The 21,271-nt window shown below is 42.4% G+C and overlaps 2 protein-coding genes and 1 long non-coding RNA gene across 5 annotated transcripts; 1 reads left to right on the top strand and 2 right to left on the bottom strand.

The window, feature by feature from the left end:
• Positions 1 to 227: 227 nt before the first annotated feature.
• atg9b (autophagy related 9B) lies at positions 228 to 14,059 on the bottom strand. Of its 2 annotated transcripts, none has more exons than XM_061838367.1 (14): positions 13,318 to 14,059; positions 13,100 to 13,143; positions 12,183 to 12,247; positions 10,972 to 11,142; positions 9,454 to 9,595; positions 8,330 to 9,078; positions 8,098 to 8,251; positions 7,662 to 7,841; positions 6,671 to 6,916; positions 6,347 to 6,588; positions 5,642 to 5,735; positions 5,470 to 5,554; positions 4,160 to 4,287; positions 228 to 3,397 (listed from the first exon to the last, which is right to left on the bottom strand). In XM_061838367.1, exons 1-13 carry the CDS (start codon positions 13,421 to 13,423, stop codon positions 4,178 to 4,180), a joined length of 2,388 nt encoding a protein of 795 aa, XP_061694351.1. In that variant the 5' UTR covers positions 13,424 to 14,059; the 3' UTR covers positions 228 to 3,397; positions 4,160 to 4,177. The 2 variants fall into 2 exon arrangements, with proteins under 2 accessions (XP_061694351.1, XP_061694350.1); XM_061838366.1 differs by having other exon boundaries at positions 4,160 to 4,307; positions 5,472 to 5,554.
• A 146-nt stretch (positions 14,060 to 14,205) lies between these two features.
• Positions 14,206 to 21,267, top strand: abcb8 (ATP-binding cassette, sub-family B (MDR/TAP), member 8). Of its 2 annotated transcripts, none has more exons than XM_061838369.1 (16): positions 14,206 to 14,389; positions 15,289 to 15,581; positions 15,785 to 15,940; positions 16,017 to 16,111; positions 16,181 to 16,286; positions 17,269 to 17,430; positions 18,297 to 18,382; positions 18,460 to 18,557; positions 18,637 to 18,742; positions 18,823 to 18,856; positions 18,933 to 19,069; positions 19,162 to 19,256; positions 19,324 to 19,457; positions 19,813 to 19,960; positions 20,575 to 20,825; positions 20,961 to 21,267. In XM_061838369.1, exons 1-16 carry the CDS (start codon positions 14,278 to 14,280, stop codon positions 21,042 to 21,044), a joined length of 2,097 nt encoding a protein of 698 aa, XP_061694353.1. In that variant the 5' UTR covers positions 14,206 to 14,277; the 3' UTR covers positions 21,045 to 21,267. The 2 variants fall into 2 exon arrangements, with proteins under 2 accessions (XP_061694353.1, XP_061694352.1); XM_061838368.1 differs by having other exon boundaries at positions 15,272 to 15,581; positions 20,961 to 21,265.
• On the bottom strand, positions 19,968 to 21,027 carry LOC133510464 (uncharacterized). The gene is made up of 3 exons (XR_009797616.1): positions 20,973 to 21,027; positions 20,552 to 20,794; positions 19,968 to 20,369 (listed from the first exon to the last, which is right to left on the bottom strand). It is a non-coding gene; the product is annotated as an uncharacterized LOC133510464 (long non-coding RNA).
• Positions 21,268 to 21,271: the final 4 nt, after the last annotated feature.

The following is a 21,271-nucleotide window of genomic DNA, read 5'->3' as shown; positions in this document are numbered from 1 at the left end:
CCGACTAATTAGGACTTGGTGTTTATCCGAAGATGTCATTGATCAGGATTATTTCAAGGTGGGTTTTTTTTCCCCCCCGTAACTGGATGACATCCAGACTAAAAAATGGGGTATGGCACTTATTTGAAGGAGGACGGTTTTTCCACTACAAGGGAAGCCTTTAGAATTAAATGAATGATGCACCTACCAAGGAGAAACTAATTAGGGCATGATTTCTATTTCAGGAATTTCTTGAGCAGATGACGCAACGGCTGACTAATTGGGGCATGGCTTCAAATTAAAGGAGGCATTTACAGGTATTTTTCTGACAGGGAAATGCAGTGGTTTGCCTTAACAATGTATCCAAAAGGTCATGTAACATGTACCCTATTTTGACAATGTGATGTTAAATCCTCTCTCATTAAATAGTGTTTTGAGAAGATTTTTACAAATTTTCAGGGGCGCTGCCATTTTTGCGAGTCACATGACCTATGTGACGCGTTATGTTCCATTCCAAACGCTTGATTGCATGGGACACCATTATGCCCAGTGCTGATTTCTCGCATTTATCCTCATCTGATGAAGAAATTGCAGTATCGATTGATCGGGAAGACGGTGGAATACTTCCATACAGATTTGAACCTGTGGCTGTAAATAATGTTGAATATTCGGATGGCTCTTCGGGCAAAACGATCCGGAGTCTGACGAGCTCCTGGGTCGGCGGGGATCGAGCTCACGGCTTCGCCCCTCAGTCTGGAAATATTCCTCTGTCTTCCCGATGAACCGTTAATGCTATTTCTCCATCGGATGAGGATAAATAAGAGAAATCAGCTCTGGGCATAAACGGTGTCCCATGTAATCCAGCGTTTGGAACGATACGTAACGCGTCACATACGTCCACGTAGGTCATTTGACTCGCGAAAATGGCAGCGCCCCTGAAAATTCGGAATTGTTAATAAAAATCTTCTGAAAACACTATTAAATGTGAGAGGATTTAACATCACATTGTCAAGCTAGGGTACATATTACATGACCTATTGGATACATTGTTAATGCAAACACTGGATTTCCCCTTTAAGTGCACTCCGCGTTGACCAACTAAGTTGATGGGCGTGCCCTTTATATGAAGGAAGCAAAAGTCTTAATTGGGGCCACTATTTAAGAGCAAATAAGGCAATTCACCTTCATATTACACACAGTGACTTACATAGAGCACACTACCGGAGAATTATGTACTGTTCATGATGATGTAAAACTTGTACGACTTGAGATAAAGTACGAGTCCTTAATGCTAAGGCACTGCTTCAAATAAAACACCAGCAGTGAGGTGTGACTGCAAATAATTAAAAAAAAAAAAAAAAGCAACTTTGAACTCCAGTGTCTTTACAATATAAATTTGCAAGACCAACACACACGCAGCGCAAAAAAAAAAAAAAAAAAATACATTGGCCGGTACAAAATGAGTTGCTATATACAAACATTTAGAGGTGGTGGCTCAGGTCAATTTCTGAGCTGTTGCATGTGCTGTACATAAACATATGTACACCTCAAACTCTCTCTCTCTCTAATCAGTGCAAAATACTGAGATTATATTATTATATTATATGACGTATTTGTTCTTTCAGACATAAATGAAGAGGCCTACATGTTTAGCATTATTGATGAGAGTTGCTAATCTTGTGGGTGTTAAAAACAAAATCGAAGCCATAATGCAGTATAGTGTGTAGTCTAAAAAAGCCGGTCCTGTGTGTGTTTATATCATCTGTAAGGATGAACTATTCTAAACGCAATGGCATTAAGTCGTTTCTTTTTAGCTACTCGTAATTTGAGGGTCTGTTAAGATATTCGTCATACAGTTATGCGATTGGACAGAAAATTTAAAAATTGTTGTTATATATCAGAGGGGAAAAGGTAATAAATACTAAAGCTAGCAAATGAGGCCGGGTGCCTTCTTTTCATAAAACAGTCACCAGGGGAAAAACTGTGGTTATAAAAACCAAGGATGACAAAGTTTAGGGGAATTTTCTGTTGGACTAACATTTTTTGGGGGGGCGTGGGGAATTATGTTTACAGGGAATATATCTATTCTATTTAACATGCATGTTTTCTGTGGTTCATTGAAAGAATGCAATTGAAATACTAAGGATAAAATCCCCCCCCCCACCAGAAAAAAAACAACAAAAAACACCATCAAAGTTGAACAAAACAAAACAAGAAGAATTGAAAAAAGACAAACATCCCACCAGAAAATTCTCAGAAATCTTCCCCCACGTTTGCATCCATATTAAGAGAAATGAGTACAAGCAAGATATGTAAAAGAAGAAGTGTTATGAAAAATATTTTCCTCCTGATAAATTACCAACACGGTACCTTAGTGGTTAAGCCCGCCAAGATTGATAACACCTGCCTCATTGGTCTGAAGTTTAGTGTAACTAATCCGAGCCTTCCTGTGTGGAGGTTGCGTGTCCTCCCTGTGCTTGTGTGGGTTTCTTCTGATTCTACAGCTTCCTCCCACATTCCAAAAACATGCATCTTAGGTTTATTGAAGACTTCCAATTGTCCGTAGGTCTGTGAGTGCGAGCGTGAATGCTCTATAAGTGCTCCGGGGTTGGCTCACAACCAGTCCTGGCCAAAAGTCAGCAGGGTTAAGCACCAACTCACCCGCGACCCTCGTGTGGACTACGGAACATGGATGTATATCATTGCTTGATGGGCAACCTTTCTGGAATAAAACCAAGAAGTGACCACAGTAGTGTTTCTGGGACATCTGACACAGGTGCAAAAGAGGATGTAAAACCTTCAAGTCCTGTAATGGCTTTTGGGCCCATTTAGTCCATCCTAACATTCCTTAAAAAAAAAAAAACGTCTTGCTAAAGAAGAAATAATACTGAACAAAATCTGTGAGTATGGGAAGCAGACATTGACTAAAATGCTCCATGCGACGTCATTGATCAAGTACTTCATCCACATACTACAACATAGTGGTAGTATGCGTACTATCCTCTTTATATGCATGTCTCTTAGGTGTGATAGTAACAATGTACTCATCTAGTATTTACATGGATCTAATTGCTATGATACTCCCGAGCAACAACAATGCAGTCAAAGTCTACACTAGATACTTGCGATATGCATTAAAACACTTGAATTGTGCATACATAAACTTTGGCATTTTTCCAACAGTGGTCTTTTGAATACGCGATCTTACTCGGCCGCACGCAAACTAACGAGCACACACACACAGGTCATCTGCACAAAATTAAAAAAGGTGTATGCTTCCCTGATGTCTGTGCAAAAGAAGAAGAGGATAGTGGTTTCTTCATGAGACGGCTCTCGGGACAAAAGAATAGATTTAAAGGTCCGTGCTGAAGATCTTCTAAGGCCACAGGTGTCATTGGAGAAAAGTAAAATGTAAACACTGGAAGAAAAATGACAAACGGGAAAATGAGACTTCAAATGTTTGTATCGCTGAATAAGTGGCAAAGCGCAATAAGGCTACATGACTAGAGCCCCCAAAACAATATTGATTAGCGGGTTACGGGGTTTGTGTTGCTTTTGAGAACCGTCAAAGAAGTTACTGCTAATTTGGCATCACACAACAGAGGTATCCACAGAAATTAACTAAAAGATCACAAAACACCCTTTTTGTTATTTTTTTGCAATTGTCAGTCATGTTATTATTAGTAGTATTCCCCCCCCCCTCACCTGTCATAATTATCATTCCATTTTTACTGTTGCTTGCTGGTTCCAATCGTTAGCCATGATTTTTATTCGATATCGTCAGCCAACATTTTTTATCTTTTTTCAATAGTCAGCTGTGTTTTTACTTTCATCAGTCACGTTTACTTTTCTTCCTTTTTAATTTACTTATTGGTATTATCAGCCTTGTTTTTTTTGTTTACTTCTAAATGAATCGCGTTGAGGTCATTCCTGGCAGACTCGAGTGCAACATTAAGAAATATAACACGCCGTGAGGCTAACATTAACACTAATTAATTTTAATTAGGTAGTGTTAATGTCACTGCTCATAACGACACTGGTCCCGAATATCGCTCTTGTAATTAATGCTGTAATTGAGGTCCTTCTCATTGGAGCATTACAGCAATAACTTTTGACAAATTAAAAGTAAATGAATTAGGTACTCAACGCTAATCCCCACAGTTAAAAATAGAGGACGCACCTTATGACATAAGGCACTTCAACAAGTTCTGGAGTCCTGTTTCAGAGTAGACCCACTGTTTATCTCCTCTTCACCCTCGTACTCGTCCTCTTCTTCTTCTTGCCACCCACCAAGGTGCACCGGTGTGACTAAAGACGGCGTAGAACCAATATGGGCCGGGAAACCCGACAATGTTAAGATGGAGTTGACTCACAGCAAAATACAAGCGTATTTTTAAAAAAATGTATACCGCGTGATGAAAAGCGTTGCTACGTGCCTATAGAGCTTGTGCACCTACGTCATAAAATCACGTGACTTTTGTTTACGTCGCCATATTTCCAGTCAAGCTAAGCATTGCTCAATGCTAAGTCGGTTGGAGACGACACGGAAATATGTCTTGTAGCGCGACGCCCAGAGTCTTGTCTGATACTGTCAGACTTGGCACAGAGGACCCGCATTTAATGCTGAAGTCGATGCCTTCACTGATAAGAAACCGTATAAAAGTCAGGACGCGTACAAATACTTTGTTGCTGGATCTCTTCTTGGGAATATCAGGAATAAATCCCACATAGTGACGGTTTTGACAGCTTGTGAACGCGGAGGTGTGTTAGGCGACACGTTAACCTTTGCCGGAATCCATCGATCTTTTCAGCAGGTATTCAATACAAATGCCAATATTTAATCTAATGTCCCCCGTTTTTTTTTTTTTTTTTACAAACTTTCAGTCATTAACTATGATAGGGTAAAAAAAAAAAAAAAAGAGGACGGAGTCGTCTCCATGGAACGTACTGGAAGCGATTGCAGCCACACTTAACCTCCGTAAACCTCTGCGACAGTTTTTTTTTTAAACACATTTCTCTAAAATGAGCCAACCTGGCATTATAAATACTTTTTGGTAATTTGAGATTGAGAAGAATAATTCCTACCTGAAATAAAGCGATCGCTACACGGGCGTGTGTGTATTTTGGTTGGGCACCATCCATCATGTTTAATTCCCGAAATCCATCGATATTTTCTGGTCTTTTCAGCTGGTATTCGATAGAATGATCTCTTTGAATATCTATCTCGTCTGTTGTGACAACCAACAGCACAGGTCTCGGGTATTAATATATGGCAATATGGCGCCGTGAAAATGGTGACATCACATGCACAAGCTCGACAAGAGTTTTTCACGGTTTTAATACAGTATAGTGGAATCCTCCAAAAATGATCCAGAAGTGGTATAATTTCCAAAGTTCAGCCAAAATTTTCAATCACAGGTTCCCACTTAAGTTAGTTTATTGATTATTATACTAATTTGCACAAGAACACACGACTGGTGAAAAACTTACCAGCGCTGCCGTGTAGCTCCGTCATTGGCACTGAGCTATGCCAATGGCCCGAGCCTCTTTGCGGGTGCGACGTCTGTTGGTGGAGCTGAAGGGACAGAAGCGTGTCAATAAAAGGTGAGTGAGAGGCGTGATGCGAGTGAGTTGGAATGTGCGGCACCAGACGGAAAATCACCTCGTGCATGTAGATGGCGTGAAGGCTCATCTCTGCTGAGGCAAACTCGGAGTGCAGCGTATTGCTTCGTAAACGGCTGTCACTGAATGACATACTAACAAAAACACGGAGCACATACAAAATGTTAAAAAGTACACATTATAAGCATTTATTTTTTAATTACTTGTCGACAATAATAGACAGTATAATAGTTGGTTCTATGCAGAGTGCCAGTGTGAAATTAAAACACTCGAACACATCTTTAGGTTATCTGTATAGTTTCGAAAATGTGAGTGTGAGCAAAAAGTTCTGCACGTCCGCCCACGGGAACGCAAAAGTCAGACTAGCTTGTTTGGATAAGTCGTCAACATGGGGGTGGGAGCTATTTGTGTTTAGCCATGTCGAACTTGGCGGCTTGGTGATTCAATGCTGCCTCAGTGAGTGGACTTATGATGGAATCTTTATGGACGCCCGATTTTATGGTGTATGTGTACACTAGCCAGTCTGGATGCACACTTCTCAATATCATCTGCTCTGAGGTTTGAAACAGCGCGAGAAGATTAATAATTCTTTATCCTTTGTATATTTTATAGAGACCATTTGTTGAGACACACGCAAACTCATTCAAATTATATAAAAAATATATATACATACTGTCTTATTTAACTAAAGCTGATGTGAATCATTTGTGAAAAAGTTACAAAATGTTTACGGTCTGTCTGGTACCTCCTGTCAATGACGGTGCAATCGCTGCGATAAACGGTGCTCTCCGGATGTATCGCGGAAGCTTGGTGGCGCTGCGAGCGGCCCCGGCCGGTCTGCGGCAACTGTGAGGTGGACAAAGAGGCCAGGATGCTGGCGGCGGCTGACGCTGCTGTGCTGGCCGGGATAAAGCGGTGATCTCTGCCTTGTAATCCGGATGCCGTGAGAACAGGGTGCGCCAGGACGCTGGCCAGCAGACTTTCAGGCTGCGGACAATAAAAGCAACGCGGGGAATGAATTTATTACTGTTGCGCAGCGATGGGCTGGATTCGTACGCAGGTTTCTTACCCCGGTAGCAGATTCGTTGGACTGCAGCGATGTGCAGAGAGGAGCCTCAGACAGCAGGAGCTGCGCGGACGGACCGCCTTGTGCGTCGTGCTGCACCTTCTCCTTCAGGTGGCTGATGAATACGGAGCTCTCGAGCGGCGGCTGCCAGTGCGGGTTCTTAATGGTGAAGTGCATGAGCGACAATTCTGTCTTTCCGTTCTCGGCCTGCTGGTACACGGACGCCTCTGTCTGACCCTCCGACAGCCACTGCAAAAACACCAAGCACATTAAAATAGATCATTAGTCATTTTTACTTCTTCACTGATTTTTTTTTTTACTTGTATACACTCCTACACGATAGGGGAAGAAATTATGCACGTGCGTATTTCTTATGTAGTGTGCGGCACACTTGAGATGACTAACACAACACAGCACAGCACAGCACATTGACAGGACACAGGACACACAACACCCTATCTTCACTCCCCTCCCAAAATCAAAGCTCTGTCAGAGTACCAGAACTGACCTGTGGGGGGCAGCATGGGGCTAATGTAGGTTTTCAAGGCTCGCTATTGATTTTTCCTTTCCTTCTTTTTTTTAATTTATCCTTTATTATTTTGACAGCTCGGGTCCGTTTTACACAACATAAAATACCCATTCTTGTGCACTTATAAAAACATATTTGGCTGACATTTTAGGCTAGGTTTTGTGGAAGCCCATGGCCTATTCTGAAGCTATTTGACGTCAACATTTAGGTTATGGTTTTATCCATTATTATAATTGTTTGTGCACCTACGTACACATCTGATTTGAAATAGTACTTTTTAATGAAGGTATGAAAATTGAAAAATTAAATCAACCAATTAATCGATAGTGAAGCTAATCATTTGCACCCTTACAAAAAAAAATATCACCCCACACCACAAGACACTTGCGCAGGCTAATCTTTTAGAGACATCCAATAATCGGGCCATTCTTTTCAGTACGCGTATCCAGCTCGAACGACGCTTACGGTTGGGTTCCCGTGGCGCCTGATGTCCATTTGTGCAAAGGAGCAGATGTCTCCCACGCCGACCACCTCCACCGTGAAGTTCCTGAAGAAGTCTATAATCTCCAGAGACTTGTTCCTCAGCAGGAAGATGAGAATGAAGGGTGTAATGATGGGACTGAGCAGCTCCTCCAGGATGAACACCTGATTCAGACCGAGACGCTTAGGAAAAGTACTTGAAATGCATGTTTGCCAATGATTTTGCAATGAAATGGTTGCATGCCTCAAACATTTTTGAATGATTTATATTGATAGCCTCATGTTTCCTATACAAATCTCAGCTGCAATTGTGACCTTACTCCTCCATCAGTGTAGTTTAATGGTCGTCGACAAAATACTGACCAGATATTCCCTACAAATTCTATTGGAAAACCCATCCTAAATTTTTTCCTCTTCTCACCGCTTTGTACTGGAAGAGCTGTGCCACCTCATCGCGGGTTTCGCTCTTGTTTGCGTTGGCCTTCCAGTGGTCCGGCATGTAGTGGATGTGGGCCAGCATGCACTGCAGCAGCTGTTCCGGGCACCAGACCATATGCTCGTCAGGGATGAAGGACCTTGTGTAGGACAAAACACACATTAGGGTTTACTGATGTGGATCGTGAGACGCTGTCGACAGGGATCGAACAACCCACCTGGTGATGGTGATAACAACACCGAGCACAGTGATCACGGTCAGAATGTGCTGCACCGTCAGGACGTCTTCGTCGTAGACAGTCAGTGCGATGAGTACGGCCAAAACCGAGCCTGAGAAAAAGGCGACGTTTTTCGCCAGCACGGTAAGCAGCGGCGACGTGAAGGAGTTCATGTATTTGGACGTGGGTTTGTAGCCTCGGCCCAAGCGTCCGTGCAGCTCGTGGTTCAGCTCGTTGAAGTGCCGCAGGTACAGTCGGCCATAGAGGGACCAGCGGCGCGCCCCGAGACTCCCGGGCTCGCGGCGGATGACTTCCGTGTAGCTGAAAAACGCGTAGAGCACCTGCCACACCAGAATAAAGGGACAAAGCAGCAGATTGGCCACGCCTATAAGCAGGATGACCCTGCTGAGCTGCTGCGCCAGCTCCAGCCGGTTGCCGCTGCGCTTGTACTTGGGGTGCAGGTTCCACTTGTTCTGGAACAGCGAGCCGGGGCCCCAGAAGAGGATGAGCTCAAAGTTGTATTTCAAGCCCTGCGTGAGGAAGACCACATCGCCCAGTAGGGGGAGCTGCAGCTGCACGGGGAGCAGGGATTTGTTGATCATGGCCACCATGTAGTTCTTGAAGCGCAGGATGCGGTGATAGATGTCCAGTTCTGTCAGCTCTTTCTTGTGGATGCACATTTGCTGCTCTCGCTGCAGGCTGATGAGACGGTCCTGTACTTCCTGCCATGTGAAGTTGCACAGTTCATCCTGGGAGAGCAAAGAAATGGAGAGTCACATTCACACATTAGTGAATAGACAGACTGAGGTGAAAATTAAATAGAACTCAAGCTATGTGAAGTTTAGTGATATCATGTCTACCCACTGTCAACTGCATTATTAAAGGGACCTTTATAATGAGACATATGTAACACTTACTTTTTCATTGCTAGTATAATCGAGTTGGGACTCTGGGTTGCCTGTGTGTTACAAGTATTATAACTCTAGATCCTTGGGGTATTTAGACAAAAAACATGTCATCAACATGTTATTAAAACACCTGGAAACAGTTTCAAATTGTAAAGGGAAAGCATACCCGGTAAAAAACTCAACTCATGATGAAGAGAGATTACAGTTTACGTGTACCATTCTGATCTTCAGCGCCTTAATGTAGAACTGCCGGATCTCCCAGTAGCTCAGAACGTTGCAAATAACCTTGACGAGTCGATAGATCCAGAAGATGGCCGCCATGATGAGAAGGAATATGATCCAGCTGTTTTCTTGGATACTGAAGTAAAAACAAATAAATAAAGGTAGGCAAAGAGATGACAGAAAAAAATAAATAATAGAAATCATGCATAATCTTAGGTAGATGTACTGTGCATGAGGGAGGCAGAATGAAGTCTATGAGGATAATAATACTTGAGATTTTTAACTGTTGAATCACAATTTTTAACCAATAAATATATTTATTTGAGTAAAAATGGTAATGTTATGATAATAAAGATGTAACATTATGAAAATGGGGGAAAAATATTTTTTTAGTAAATACGAGAAAAATATATTTGAGTAAAAAGTTGGATTGTGACAAGAATGTTCATAATATTCAGACCAATAATAAGAAAAACAAATTCTGAGTAAAAGTTACAATATTACATGAATAAAGTTGTGAAAAAGTCCTAACCTAAGGGTGTAAAACATGTATTGTTACCTGAAGAATAATATCCGGACAGAAAGTCTTATTTTTTTTAAATCGAAATAATGTAACAAAGTTGTAATCTCATGAGACTAAACTGCTGATATTTCTTTACAACATCATTACATAACATCATAACGTTACAAGAAAGGAAAAAAATCTCGAGTCAATGTTTTAAAAATGCACTTAATTTCAACAAGCTAATATTAAAATTCACATAACAAATCCGTAAACAGGCAGGTGCACATTAATCAGATATCATTTTATATAAATACGTTTTCATGATCAACAAACAAAAGAAGCAATTACACTGCATATTGTTAGCGGTGTTTGTAAAAGTCATTCTTAAAATGAACTTGAAAGATACTTGACATCGGCCCCGACACGTCATTGATTTATCGCTACTGTTTTGAGAAACGAAAAATTAATAGTACATCGAGATAATGAGCGAAACGACTATTTACATGTCTCAACCTCATACCTTCCCAAATCTAAAATTAGGCAGCCTCAGGAAGCTTTTTGGCCATCATGGGGAAATCACAAAAGAAATGAGACGATCCAACATAGTTCAAAGCTATTTTGTGTCACTATTTTTTATATGTACATATTTGTGAAGCTGTGGAAAACAAGCACAAGCCAGATTACTGAGCGGGGGGAAAATATGATAGCATAAGGCGGAGCCTGCCACTGAAGTGTCATGTGGCAGTCAGCTACGGCCAAGTGTTGCCGTCTCTGCTCACCACTTTAACCTCACTGACACAGATCAATTACTGAACATGCGGCAAAACAACTTCACGGTGTCGTCAACACCAAGTGTTGCAACAGGAAAACTAATCACAAGTTACTAAGAAAAAAGGGAGCGGTGTGTTCCTTCCCACAGAAGAACACTCTTCTTACAACATAACGTAAGGAAAAAGAAAGAAACAATTGTGGATGAGCACAATGCATTTCGTGGGACGGGTTCTCACCTCTGAGTGCACTGCTGGCTGGGCAAGAGGGCGTCAGTGATGGTGACCTTGCTCCTGTCCAACGGGTTGTGGCCAGGCCCCGTGTGGTTGACGGCTCGGTTGGCAAACAGGACGTCGTACTCCACGCAGTTGACCAAGAACGTCGTAAATGTGACGACGAACAGAAACTGACTGGAAAAAAAAAAAAGAACATCTAAGCTTAAGATTTAACACCACCAACCTGTATCTAAGCATCAAAATTAATGCAAGAGAACCATAACACAAGACCCGTCGACATTTATCCGCCTGTGCCTTTTACTCCAAACCCAGTAAGTTTCTTTCGGCTTATCCCTTTTGGGGTCGCCACAGCGTGTCATCTCAGATGAACGCACATATGTATGGCACAATTTTTACGCCGGATGCCCTTCCTGACGCAACCCTTCTCGGGGAGTGGAGGCCCCAGTGGGATACGAACCCACAACCCCTGGTTTACCAAACCAGTGCCCTAACCACTGAGCTACAGGGCCTCCTCTTTTACTCCAAACCCAGAAAAGTGGGAAATTTCAGAAACTGTGTCAGTGGCATGAACACATAAGCCAGGTAAGAGCGAAAAAACAAGTGGGTAACCTAAACTTCCCTTCCCTTCCAGATTGACTTTGTCTGCACCCCATTCTGTGTCAGTGCCATTGAAACCAGAACAGGAAGACGGGGAAAAAAACGCCAGAGAACTGCATCAGTGTACAGTAGATGACCACTATCGATTTGAGAATCTCAATTAAGCAGCTATTTTTGGGGTACTGGTCATGAAATGTCAGTGCCAAATTATATACGATGAGTCACTTGAAAGTCTTTGCACAGTTATTAGTTCATGGAGACCCTGTATTAATGTGATCCGTGCGCCACATTCACACAAACAGCAGAACAAGGCCTAAAAATAGATGTGCCCCCTTTGGCGGAGGACAGAAAAAGTCGGCTGGAATGGAAAATAAACAATATGCGAGGTGAGGACAAGTGCTGCTGGGTCAATAAAGTTGAATGGAAATGTCAATAAAAGGAGACATTTTTACTTCAGATGAGGGGAAACCTTTTTAACAATTGGAAAAAAAAAATAAAATTGCAATCTGATGTCCGTCTATCTGCTAAGAACACGAAAACAACCACCAGCATCCGTCTTAATACAGCATACACAAATGTTGGAATCTGGAGAATTTTTAGCCGAGTGTGGTACTTACACAAGTTCAAAGAACTCTGAAAGCATCATACAGGCGAAGCCATTCTTTTGATGAAAATGATAGATGTGGACACACAAGTTAAGTGAAAACAATACAGCGCAGAAGGGAAGGAATTCATCTTCATCATATCGCTTTAAGTAAAAAAAAAAAAAAAACATCCTCTATGATAGTAGAGTGGAACGCCCCAGAAGTCATAGAATTCAGAGAGAAAATTATGCCTCAGTATACAAAAACTTGGATCTAATTTTCGATGAAGTCATGACAGTCGAGATAATTTTTTTGGGAAGAGAAAGTAGAACTTCATGCGGCACAAGAATGTGTTTTGTTGTTCAGTTAGTACGAGAACAATTTAAGCCAATGTTAATGTAAATACACTCTACAAAGTACTAATAAATGATAATCTTAGTATGTTAACACCTTCCTGTTCCATCTCCATGAGCTCATGTTCTTTGCAAGCCTTCAGAATGACTGGTTTTACTATAAATTTTGTTGATTGCAGTTGTTAACTTCTCATTACACCTGTGTGACAGCATGACATGTAAATATGACTGCCGAAAACTTTCCTACCCCATGTTGTGCGACTTCACAATTCCATGCTAACTGAAGTTAGCTGGGATAGGCTACAGCATGCCTGTGACCCTTGTGAGGATAAGCAGGTTGGAAACTCGATGGAATATTTTCTCAACGGTGTACAGTCAACATTTTGCACATTGATCACCATGTACCTTATTTTGGACTTTCAGACCACACTGAAATCTAGAACTCTACAAAAAAATATATTTGTTGCACATGTGAATGAAATATGTATTTAGCTATATATGTGACAGTTTGGTCTCCAGATTTTTTCCCGTTGTTTTATTAGGGCCAGTACAACACGTCACAGTAAGAAAATAAAAAAAAAAAACATAAAAGGATATTCTAGTGAAGAAGTTATCCAAGTTCTTGACGTGGTGCCATGAATCTGCAACACAAATATCGGGCAAAATTATAAGATAACATTTTTTTTTCCCAAGTTCACGTAGCTTTAGTGTTAGATGTGTTATACATACATGATATAACATACCAGAAATAGCATTACTCTCACACCTGCAGTGCTGTATGTTTTTTTTCCCCCCGTGTGTAATGTTTTGTTTACCTTTCAGGCCTTCGGGCACATGGAGCAGCAAGTCCTCCTCCCCTGGTGGAGAGTCCTCCAGATCCTCAATCCTCTGGTACTCCCGGTAGGCTTCCAAGGCGGCCATGGTTGTGCTTTACATTCTCCACAGTGAAGAAGCAAAGCTGGGCGCTACAATGTCACCTCGCGATACCGGCGAAGACCTTCCTAAGCGTGGCTACATTCTGCAAGCTAGCAGGCTCGAGAAGTCCCAAGTCAGGCTAACTACAAGCTAAGTTAGCCTGACAAGCTTGTGACGTAAAACCCTCAAAATTACTCAGCTGTGTATAAAATGTATTAAGCGTGAGTGTGATGCACCACGGCGTCCAGTAGAATTAAATGCCCCACGGCGAAAGTGAAGTGGTCGGCTGGAGTGAGAATGATTCAGCCAGTCGAGCGTTGTCACGCAGGGTGACACGGTTTGTTTTGTTCCCGACTCCCTCGGTCCATCCGTAGATGTTGAGCTCTTTTTTCCTCTCCGTTTCACCAAAATACGGCCGTAACTTGCGTTCTTTCAACCAGCACGCTCGAGTTCTCCTAGAGGCACAATCGACCTGAGTGTGCCAGTCTTGGAAATAATGCTGCACGCTTCCAAAAATACAGCAGACCTTAATGTGGGCCCACTGTTTTTGTCTTACACAAACAGACGTCACTACAGGTTATAGCTGTGACTACTTCCGGGACGCTGTTGTAGTTTTTCAGGAGCGGAAATGCGATGCGATCAAGTTGTTTTAGCAAACCGAAAATACACGATTTAATTTACAAATGTAATTTTGTTGTGGGTACAGATAATTTACCCCTCTTAATATTATTAAAAAGAAAAACATCTAAAAAAAAATATCGTTCTTTCTGTGAGAAATGCATTCTGGGTGAATTCAATATGGCGGCGCACGTAGAGTCCCAGGATTAAGATATATATATATATATTTTTTTTACATATAAATGAGGACGTTAAAATGTGGTATTGCTTTAAATCAATATTCTCCGCACCAGTGCGGTCGCTGTCGATACATCTACAATGCAAAAAAACGTCTGGTTTATGGAACTATTCACGGTAGGCAATGTGACCCGCTTGCATGCTTAGCTAATGACAGCTCGTGGTTGTTTCCCCCTGAACAAGTTTTGCGCAATCGGCAACAGGCTTGTGTGCATTTTGCTTGCATTGATCATTTAAAACTCTAGATTAAGTCCATTTTATTTTTTATAATTATTACATTAATAAATTTAATATAAAATTTATAATCCGATAGTTGTAGAAAAAAGGTAAATAATCACCCAATCTGACATTTTCAATACAGCTATTTTAGTTAACTTTTTAATTACTTCAGTGGAATGATTCCGAATCAGGGCCGAAATGTAAAGGTAAGACAATATTAACGATACAAAATATTCTCCAAAATATCTGAAATACTGACGTTAATTGTAGTTTATTAACTATGCATAAACTAATTACTGAAGAATGAGAATCAAATTCTCTCTTGCTCATACTGTCCATAAATATGTGTAAGAATGTAGAAAAAAATGGATGAAAATTGGAAATTAATTCCAGCCACGATATTTTTCTGGGAAGCTCGGTAACCTATTGGTTAGACCAACTGGGTGACTGTCATAAGGTCTCTCATTATAGGCTCTCCTACGTGGAATTTAAATGGTCTGCCCTTGCATGGATTTGTTTTCTCGCTTATATTCCAAAAGCATGCATGTTAGGTTTGTTGAATACCCTTAAAATGTCCATAAGTGGGAATGTGACGGTGAATGGTTGATTGTGCCGTGTGACTGACTAGTGACTCCTCCATCTTGTACCCCACTTCTTACCCAAAGTCAGATAAGATACACTTCTTCTCACCTGTAATCCTAATGAGAACAGTCTCCAAACAGAAAATGGATGGATATTCATCTATCTAATTGGAATTGAATCATTTCATTTTGTACACAGATTATATTCTTCATCAGGCCCCAGTGGATTAAATTCCTCGCGGCAACATGGGAATGTCGCCAGTCGCTTGCGGAGCGTCGCTCAGAGAGCCACGCGAGTGTCCAGACGCTCTGGCGTGACAGTGAGGTTCATCCTCGCGCCGGCAGCGCTTACGGTCTCTGGGCGACTGTTCTGCCACACGGCATACTGCGAGGCCGACGTGAACAACAACATCCCGGTGGAATCTTTGACCAAAAGTCCGGAGTTCAAATGGCACATCCTGTGGGAGTTTGTGAAGCCTCAGCTTTTCGCGCTCACGTGCGCTGTCATGGTAAGGCACGTAAAAATAATCAAACATCCATTCATCCGTCAATTTTCTGAGCCGCTTATCCTCACAAAAGTCACGGGAGTCTATCCCAGCTATCATTGGGCAGGAGGGCACCCTGAACTGGGTGCCAGCCAATCCCACCGTGCCGCCATAATGGAAGATATTTGGCGTTATAATAAATTTGTTTTCTTTTCTTTTCTTTTCAGCTTGCTTTCGGTGCAGCCATTTTAAACATTCAAATCCCGCTCATGCTGGGGGAGCTGGTGAACGTCGTCGCGCGCTACCTGAGGGAACACACCGGGAATTATGTTCATGAGATAAGGGGACCTGCTTTTAAATTACTTGGACTGTATGGCATCCAAGTACGTGAACGTTCGAAACAAACGGTCCATGGATGACGCCGATGTAATTGCGTTAACAGCTGGAAATGTACACCAGGGCTTGCTGACAAGTGGCTACATCATCCTGCTGTCGAGGGTCGGAGAAAGAGTGGCGGCAGACATGAGGAAAACCCTTTTTGCATCCCTACTAAGGTTGTTATTCCAGATTGCCTACTTACTTAAACCTCCTGTTCTGTCATTGATGTGATTTTTGTCTCTCAGGCAAGACGTGGCTTTCTTTGACGCTAACAAAACTGGGCAACTGGTCAATCGCTTGACTGCTGATATTCAGGAGTTCAAGTCTTCCTTTAAGTTGGTCATCTCTCAGGTATGACATAAACGTACCTTTTGTCCTCATGTCGTGCGTCAGGGCTCTGTTTACTCAACTCCAGAGAGTACCAGCGGCCTATGAGTGCGGGGGGTTATTTACACGTATATTCATTTTTTTGCAGCACTTCTCCTCATTAAGGTGTTGAGGGAGCTGGAGCAATTGAAACAAAATTTTACTATCCATCCATCCATCCATGCATTTTCTTAGCCGCTTGTCCTCACAAGATTCGCGGGGAATACCGGAGCCTATCCCAGCTCTCAACGGGCAGGAGGCGGGGTACACCCTGAACAGCTCGCCGCCCAATCGCAGGCCACATCGAGACACACAGCAGCACTCACAATCGCACCTAGCGGCAATTTAGAGTGTCCAATGAATTATTGCACGTTTTTGGGGTGAGGGAGGAAGCTGAAGTGCCCGGAGAAAACCCACGCAGGCACGGGGAGAACGTGCAATCTCCACACAGCTGGGTCCGGGATCAAACCCGGGACCTCAGAACTGCGAGGCCAACGCTTTACCAGCTGACCCACCGTGGTGCCAAAATTTTACGACCAATAAGAAAAAATAATACCTGTACAACATTAGGTGACAGTATCACTCTGCGAACACCATTCCCTCGCCATTATGCAGCCTTCAGTTGCCTGCAAATGGTTGAGTAGTTTTGCTTTATTTTGCACACATTTTGTTTTATAATGCGATAGATATTTTATTGACGTATGTTCACGATAATCTACAAATATATGGCATACGGCACATAACGAGTCCAGCTGATTGCTAACTTTCTTTCATACTCTAAGATCAGCTTTACAAATGCCACGCCCGGTGTGAGGCCAGGATGTGGTTCACTTGTTCAACTGGATGATGCAAATCGCCATTTAATTGGGGCACGGTGATTGTTGGAGTTATTTTAGGAATTGCGGTATTTGAAGTGGTGAAAATCATGCTGACGTGTCTCCTTTGCGGATTTCACTGATGCTTGCAGGGTCTGCGGAGTATCACACAGACAGTGGGGTGCTTTGTGTCGCTCTACGTCATCTCCCCAAAACTCACAGGCTTGACCGTGGTGGTGCTTCCCTGTCTCGTTGGAGCGGGGGCCCTCATCGGCACATTCCTCCGCAGACTTTCGCGTTTAGCTCAAGAACAGGTAAGGTGAAGATTGTATTTGTGACTTAGGCGGGTTGGATTCACACTGTGTGTTCAAGTGACGCAATATCAATTATTTGCTTTCAAATGGGACATTTCTGATAGGCGTCATGGCCCCGTGAACAAAAATGCATGCAATTGGTCTGATCTTTTTCAGAGGTCTTTCAATTGTGGATAAAAATCTGATATAGTACATTGATGATATCTGCCAAGAATAGCGTAAATGTTCTGATTGGACAAAATACTGACAATGCCAACTTGATATAACCAATCGATGACATTCACAACCGCATTTGCCTAAAAAACACACATAATAAAAAACAGGTACTGTAAATCTAAATGTCAGCGAAAGCATAAACAAATGATGTGGGCTTACTCTCATTTAAATCAATCCATCCATCCATTTTCTTACCTGCTTATCCTCACGACTTGTCGCGGGGAGTGCTGGAGCCTATCCCGGCTGTCAATGGGCAGGAGGCCGGGTACACCCTGAACTGGTTGCCAGCCAATCGCAGGGCACACGGAGACAAACAGCCACACCCACAATCGCACCTAGGTACAATTTAGAGTGTCCAATTAATGTTGCATGTTTTTGGGATATGGGAGGAAAGCGGAGTTCCCGGAGGACACCCACGCAGGCTCTGGGTTTGAACCCGGGACCTCAGAACTGTGAAGCCAACACTTTACCAGCTGATCCTCCCCGTGCCGCCTCATTTAAATCAATGGAGAAAAATCGGCATGAAGCAACTAAATGTTTAACATCAGAATCATGCATTTGGAGCTGTATTATAAATCCAGCTACAGTTCTATGTGCCTAATCTAAATCAATTGAGAAATTGATTTTAAGTATTGCGTGTTTCCTTAAAGGTTGCCAAAGCAACCGGAGTGGCGGATGAGGCTCTCGGTAACGTACGGACAGTGAAAGCCTTTGCCATGGAGGAACGGGAGCTACAGTGAGTTAACGGCGTTAGATTTGATTCACTCAACGTGTTAAGATAACATCTTTCCAATCCCACCACGTTTCTCGCAGGTTATATGCGTACGAAGTTGAAAAATCTTGCGAAATGAATGAAAATCTCGGGACCGGAATAGCAGTTTTCCAAGGACTGTCAAACATTGCCCTCAACTGTAAGTCTCTTCATTTTAACAAATTAACAATAACTTGTGCCTTTGTAACTCTTTTTTTTTTTTAAACACGTCCTTGCAGGCATTGTTCTAGGAACCATTTTCGCAGGCGGAACTCTAATTTCAAGCAATGAAATGTCACCCGGAGACCTCATGTCTTTCTTGGTTGCTTCCCAGACAGTGCAGAGGTAAAAGACATAACTCATCAGATAAATATGCCCTTAGAAATATAGACATTTTAATATTTTTTTATTATTATTGTTTCCAGGTCCTTAGCCAGCATATCTATCCTTTTTGGACAAGTAAGTGAATTCTAGTAAAATGCAAGTAGATTTCTGGCTTCAGCTTTCACTCATTGCTTCCATATTTTCTCCCCAGATGGTGAGAGGAACAAGCGCCGGCGCTCGTGTTTTTGAATATTTGTCGTTGAAGCCCTCCATCCCTCTTTCCGGCGGGGAACGCATCCCGTATCATTCCCTGACAGGAAGAATCGATTTTCTCAACGTTTCATTCAGGTCGGAACATTGGTCGAGACATTTGAGCAACTGAAACATGCGAATATGCTATTCGGGGATATTTATTTATTTCTCATGGTTTATGTTTATAGCTATCCGACAAGACCCGGTCATCAAATTTTGGAGAGGTTCAACCTAACGCTTCCACCGAGCAAAACAATCGCCATCGTCGGGGAATCTGGAGGAGGTAACTTCTCGATGAATGACGGGTGTAAATTGTACAATAATGTGCCTAATATATGACTTTGTTTTAGGAAAGTCCACCGTCGCCTCCTTATTGGAGCGCTTCTATGACCCGACGAGCGGCGTAGTCACGTTGGACGGACTCGACATTCGAACCCTTGATCTCTGCTGGCTCAGGGGACAAGTTATTGGATTTATCAATCAAGTAAAAGAAAAATTCTTCAAATTTTGTCGAACAACTCCTGTATACTATCTTTCCTCAAATGGGGCCTTTGCTCTTAATTAATTATTGAAAAAATAAATGTCTCAGTTTAAATAGATAACTCTTTTATTACTCCACAGGAGAAAATATTGGGCCTTTGCTGACTTTGATCGACAGAGAGGAAAAGTTAGGCTGGAGTCGAAATTAGTTTTGAATATCGATATGTGTGTTGGACAAAAGCATTTTATAAACATTTGTTTTTGTAGATGGGGACTATATAAGGAAAATAAACAGTAAATTATTACAGTGAGCTCACATGATAAGTCTCATTTCAACTGCGTCATATTCACCTCCGCAGGAGCCCGTTTTGTTCGGAGCATCCATCATGGAGAACATCCGCTTCGGGAAGCCCGAGGCCACCGACGCCGAAGTCTTTGAGGCTGCCAAGCAAGCCAACGCTCACCGCTTCATTACAAGTTTCCCGGACGGGTACAACACTGTGCTCGGTACGAAGACGGGAAAAGCATTTTCACTCGTGGAAGTGCAGCAGAACTTCATACACGACTACGCACTGTATACGTGACGCATGGACACATCACACCAAACACAAATAATCCCCCTCAGCTACTGCATCCACAACTTCACCCCCTCCCTCCCCCCCCCAAAAAAATCTTATACTGTATGTGCCGGTTTTAGAAGCTCACGCCGTTCGCTATCATTAATCTGTTGACGACCAAAAATCAATGCAGCTCTGCTTACCTGATTCGACAGCAAGGAACTCTCACCAGTGAGTAGTATGGTCATTTCCATATGATAGTGCTTCTGTATCATATTGTTTCGGACAGGGCGGTCTGGGGCAGGACTGTAGCTGTTGCTTGAAAGTGGCTCTGAATCTTCACAGCCTCACTGGTCACGCTGTGGGTGAAAGTTGGTTAGGCAGGTGGATAATATGTGAAGAACAGTTGACCTACAGAGACATTTGCAGAAAGAAGCAGATAAAATATTTAGTTGGTTGTTGAATTTGGTGAGGAGGCACTCAAGAGACTGAATTGTTTGTGTACAAGCCATTAAAAATGTAATTTTCCATCATACTGTACCGTATGTTTCCTTTAAATCGCAGGCGAACGAGGCGTGACGTTATCAGGAGGCCAGAAACAGCGCGTCGCCATCGCCCGGGCCCTCATCAAGAACCCGAGCGTTTTGGTGCTGGACGAGGCCACCAGCGCATTGGATGCCGAGTCGGAGCGCGTGGTGCAGGAGGCTCTGGACCGGGCCACTCGGGGCCGCACGGTGCTCATCATCGCCCACCGCTTGAGCACCATCCAAGCAGCTGACCTCATCTGCGTCATGAGCAACGGGCGCATAGTAGAAGTGAGTTCGTGGAATTGTATTGATTGGTGAAAAAAGAAATGTCTGGAATCAAGTAAATTGTTGTTCAGTAAATTATTATGATGTTTAAAGTGTCCAATTTATTTTCAAAAAAGGTTTTTTGTTTCTTTTTTAAAGGCTGGAACTCACACTGAACTGCTGAGCCGAGGCGGACTTTATTCTGATCTGATCCGGAGACAAAGGGCTGAGGGGCAGAAATGAACCACGTTGATTCACATTTGTTTACTGTAGATGTTCATTTTACATTAGCTCAGACAGATGAGTTGATGTTTTAGGACAAATTCTTATTAAGTGGACCACCAGACAATGTTTAATAATAATAATAATAATAATAAACACTATGAGGATGTATTTAAGATTTTTAAATATAGTTTCTCTAAGCTATGATACTGTACATTACAGTTGTGAATAAAAGTTCGTCATGTTGT

Source organism: Syngnathoides biaculeatus, chromosome 13 (genome assembly GCF_019802595.1).
Source record: "Syngnathoides biaculeatus isolate LvHL_M chromosome 13, ASM1980259v1, whole genome shotgun sequence".
NCBI lineage: Eukaryota > Metazoa > Chordata > Actinopteri > Syngnathiformes > Syngnathidae > Syngnathoides > Syngnathoides biaculeatus.
The sequence above is the reverse complement of the archived record's forward strand: the minus strand, read 5'-3'. Positions and strand labels throughout refer to the sequence as shown.

What these genes read in the sequence shown, in the direction of transcription:
- atg9b (XM_061838366.1), bottom strand. Translation starts at nt 13,423, where the DNA reads ATGGCCGCCTTGGAAGCCTACCGGGAGTACCAGAGGATTGAGGATCTG. An exon ending in TGTGCCCGAAGGCCTGAAAG is followed by an intron (nt 13,144 to 13,317) that starts GTAAACAAAACA and finishes TTTGTGTTGCAG; the next exon opens with ATTCATGGCACCACGTCAAG. An exon ending in ACGGAGCTACACGGCAGCGC is followed by an intron (nt 4,308 to 5,471) that starts TGGTAAGTTTTT and finishes CCCGGCCCATAT; the next exon opens with TGGTTCTACGCCGTCTTTAG.
- abcb8 (XM_061838368.1), top strand. Translation starts at nt 14,292, where the DNA reads ATGTGGTATTGCTTTAAATCAATATTCTCCGCACCAGTGCGGTCGCTG. An exon ending in GGTTTATGGAACTATTCACG is followed by an intron (nt 14,390 to 15,271) that starts GTAGGCAATGTG and finishes TTTTGTACACAG; the next exon opens with ATTATATTCTTCATCAGGCC. An exon ending in GCTTCCCAGACAGTGCAGAG is followed by an intron (nt 18,743 to 18,822) that starts GTAAAAGACATA and finishes TATTGTTTCCAG; the next exon opens with GTCCTTAGCCAGCATATCTA.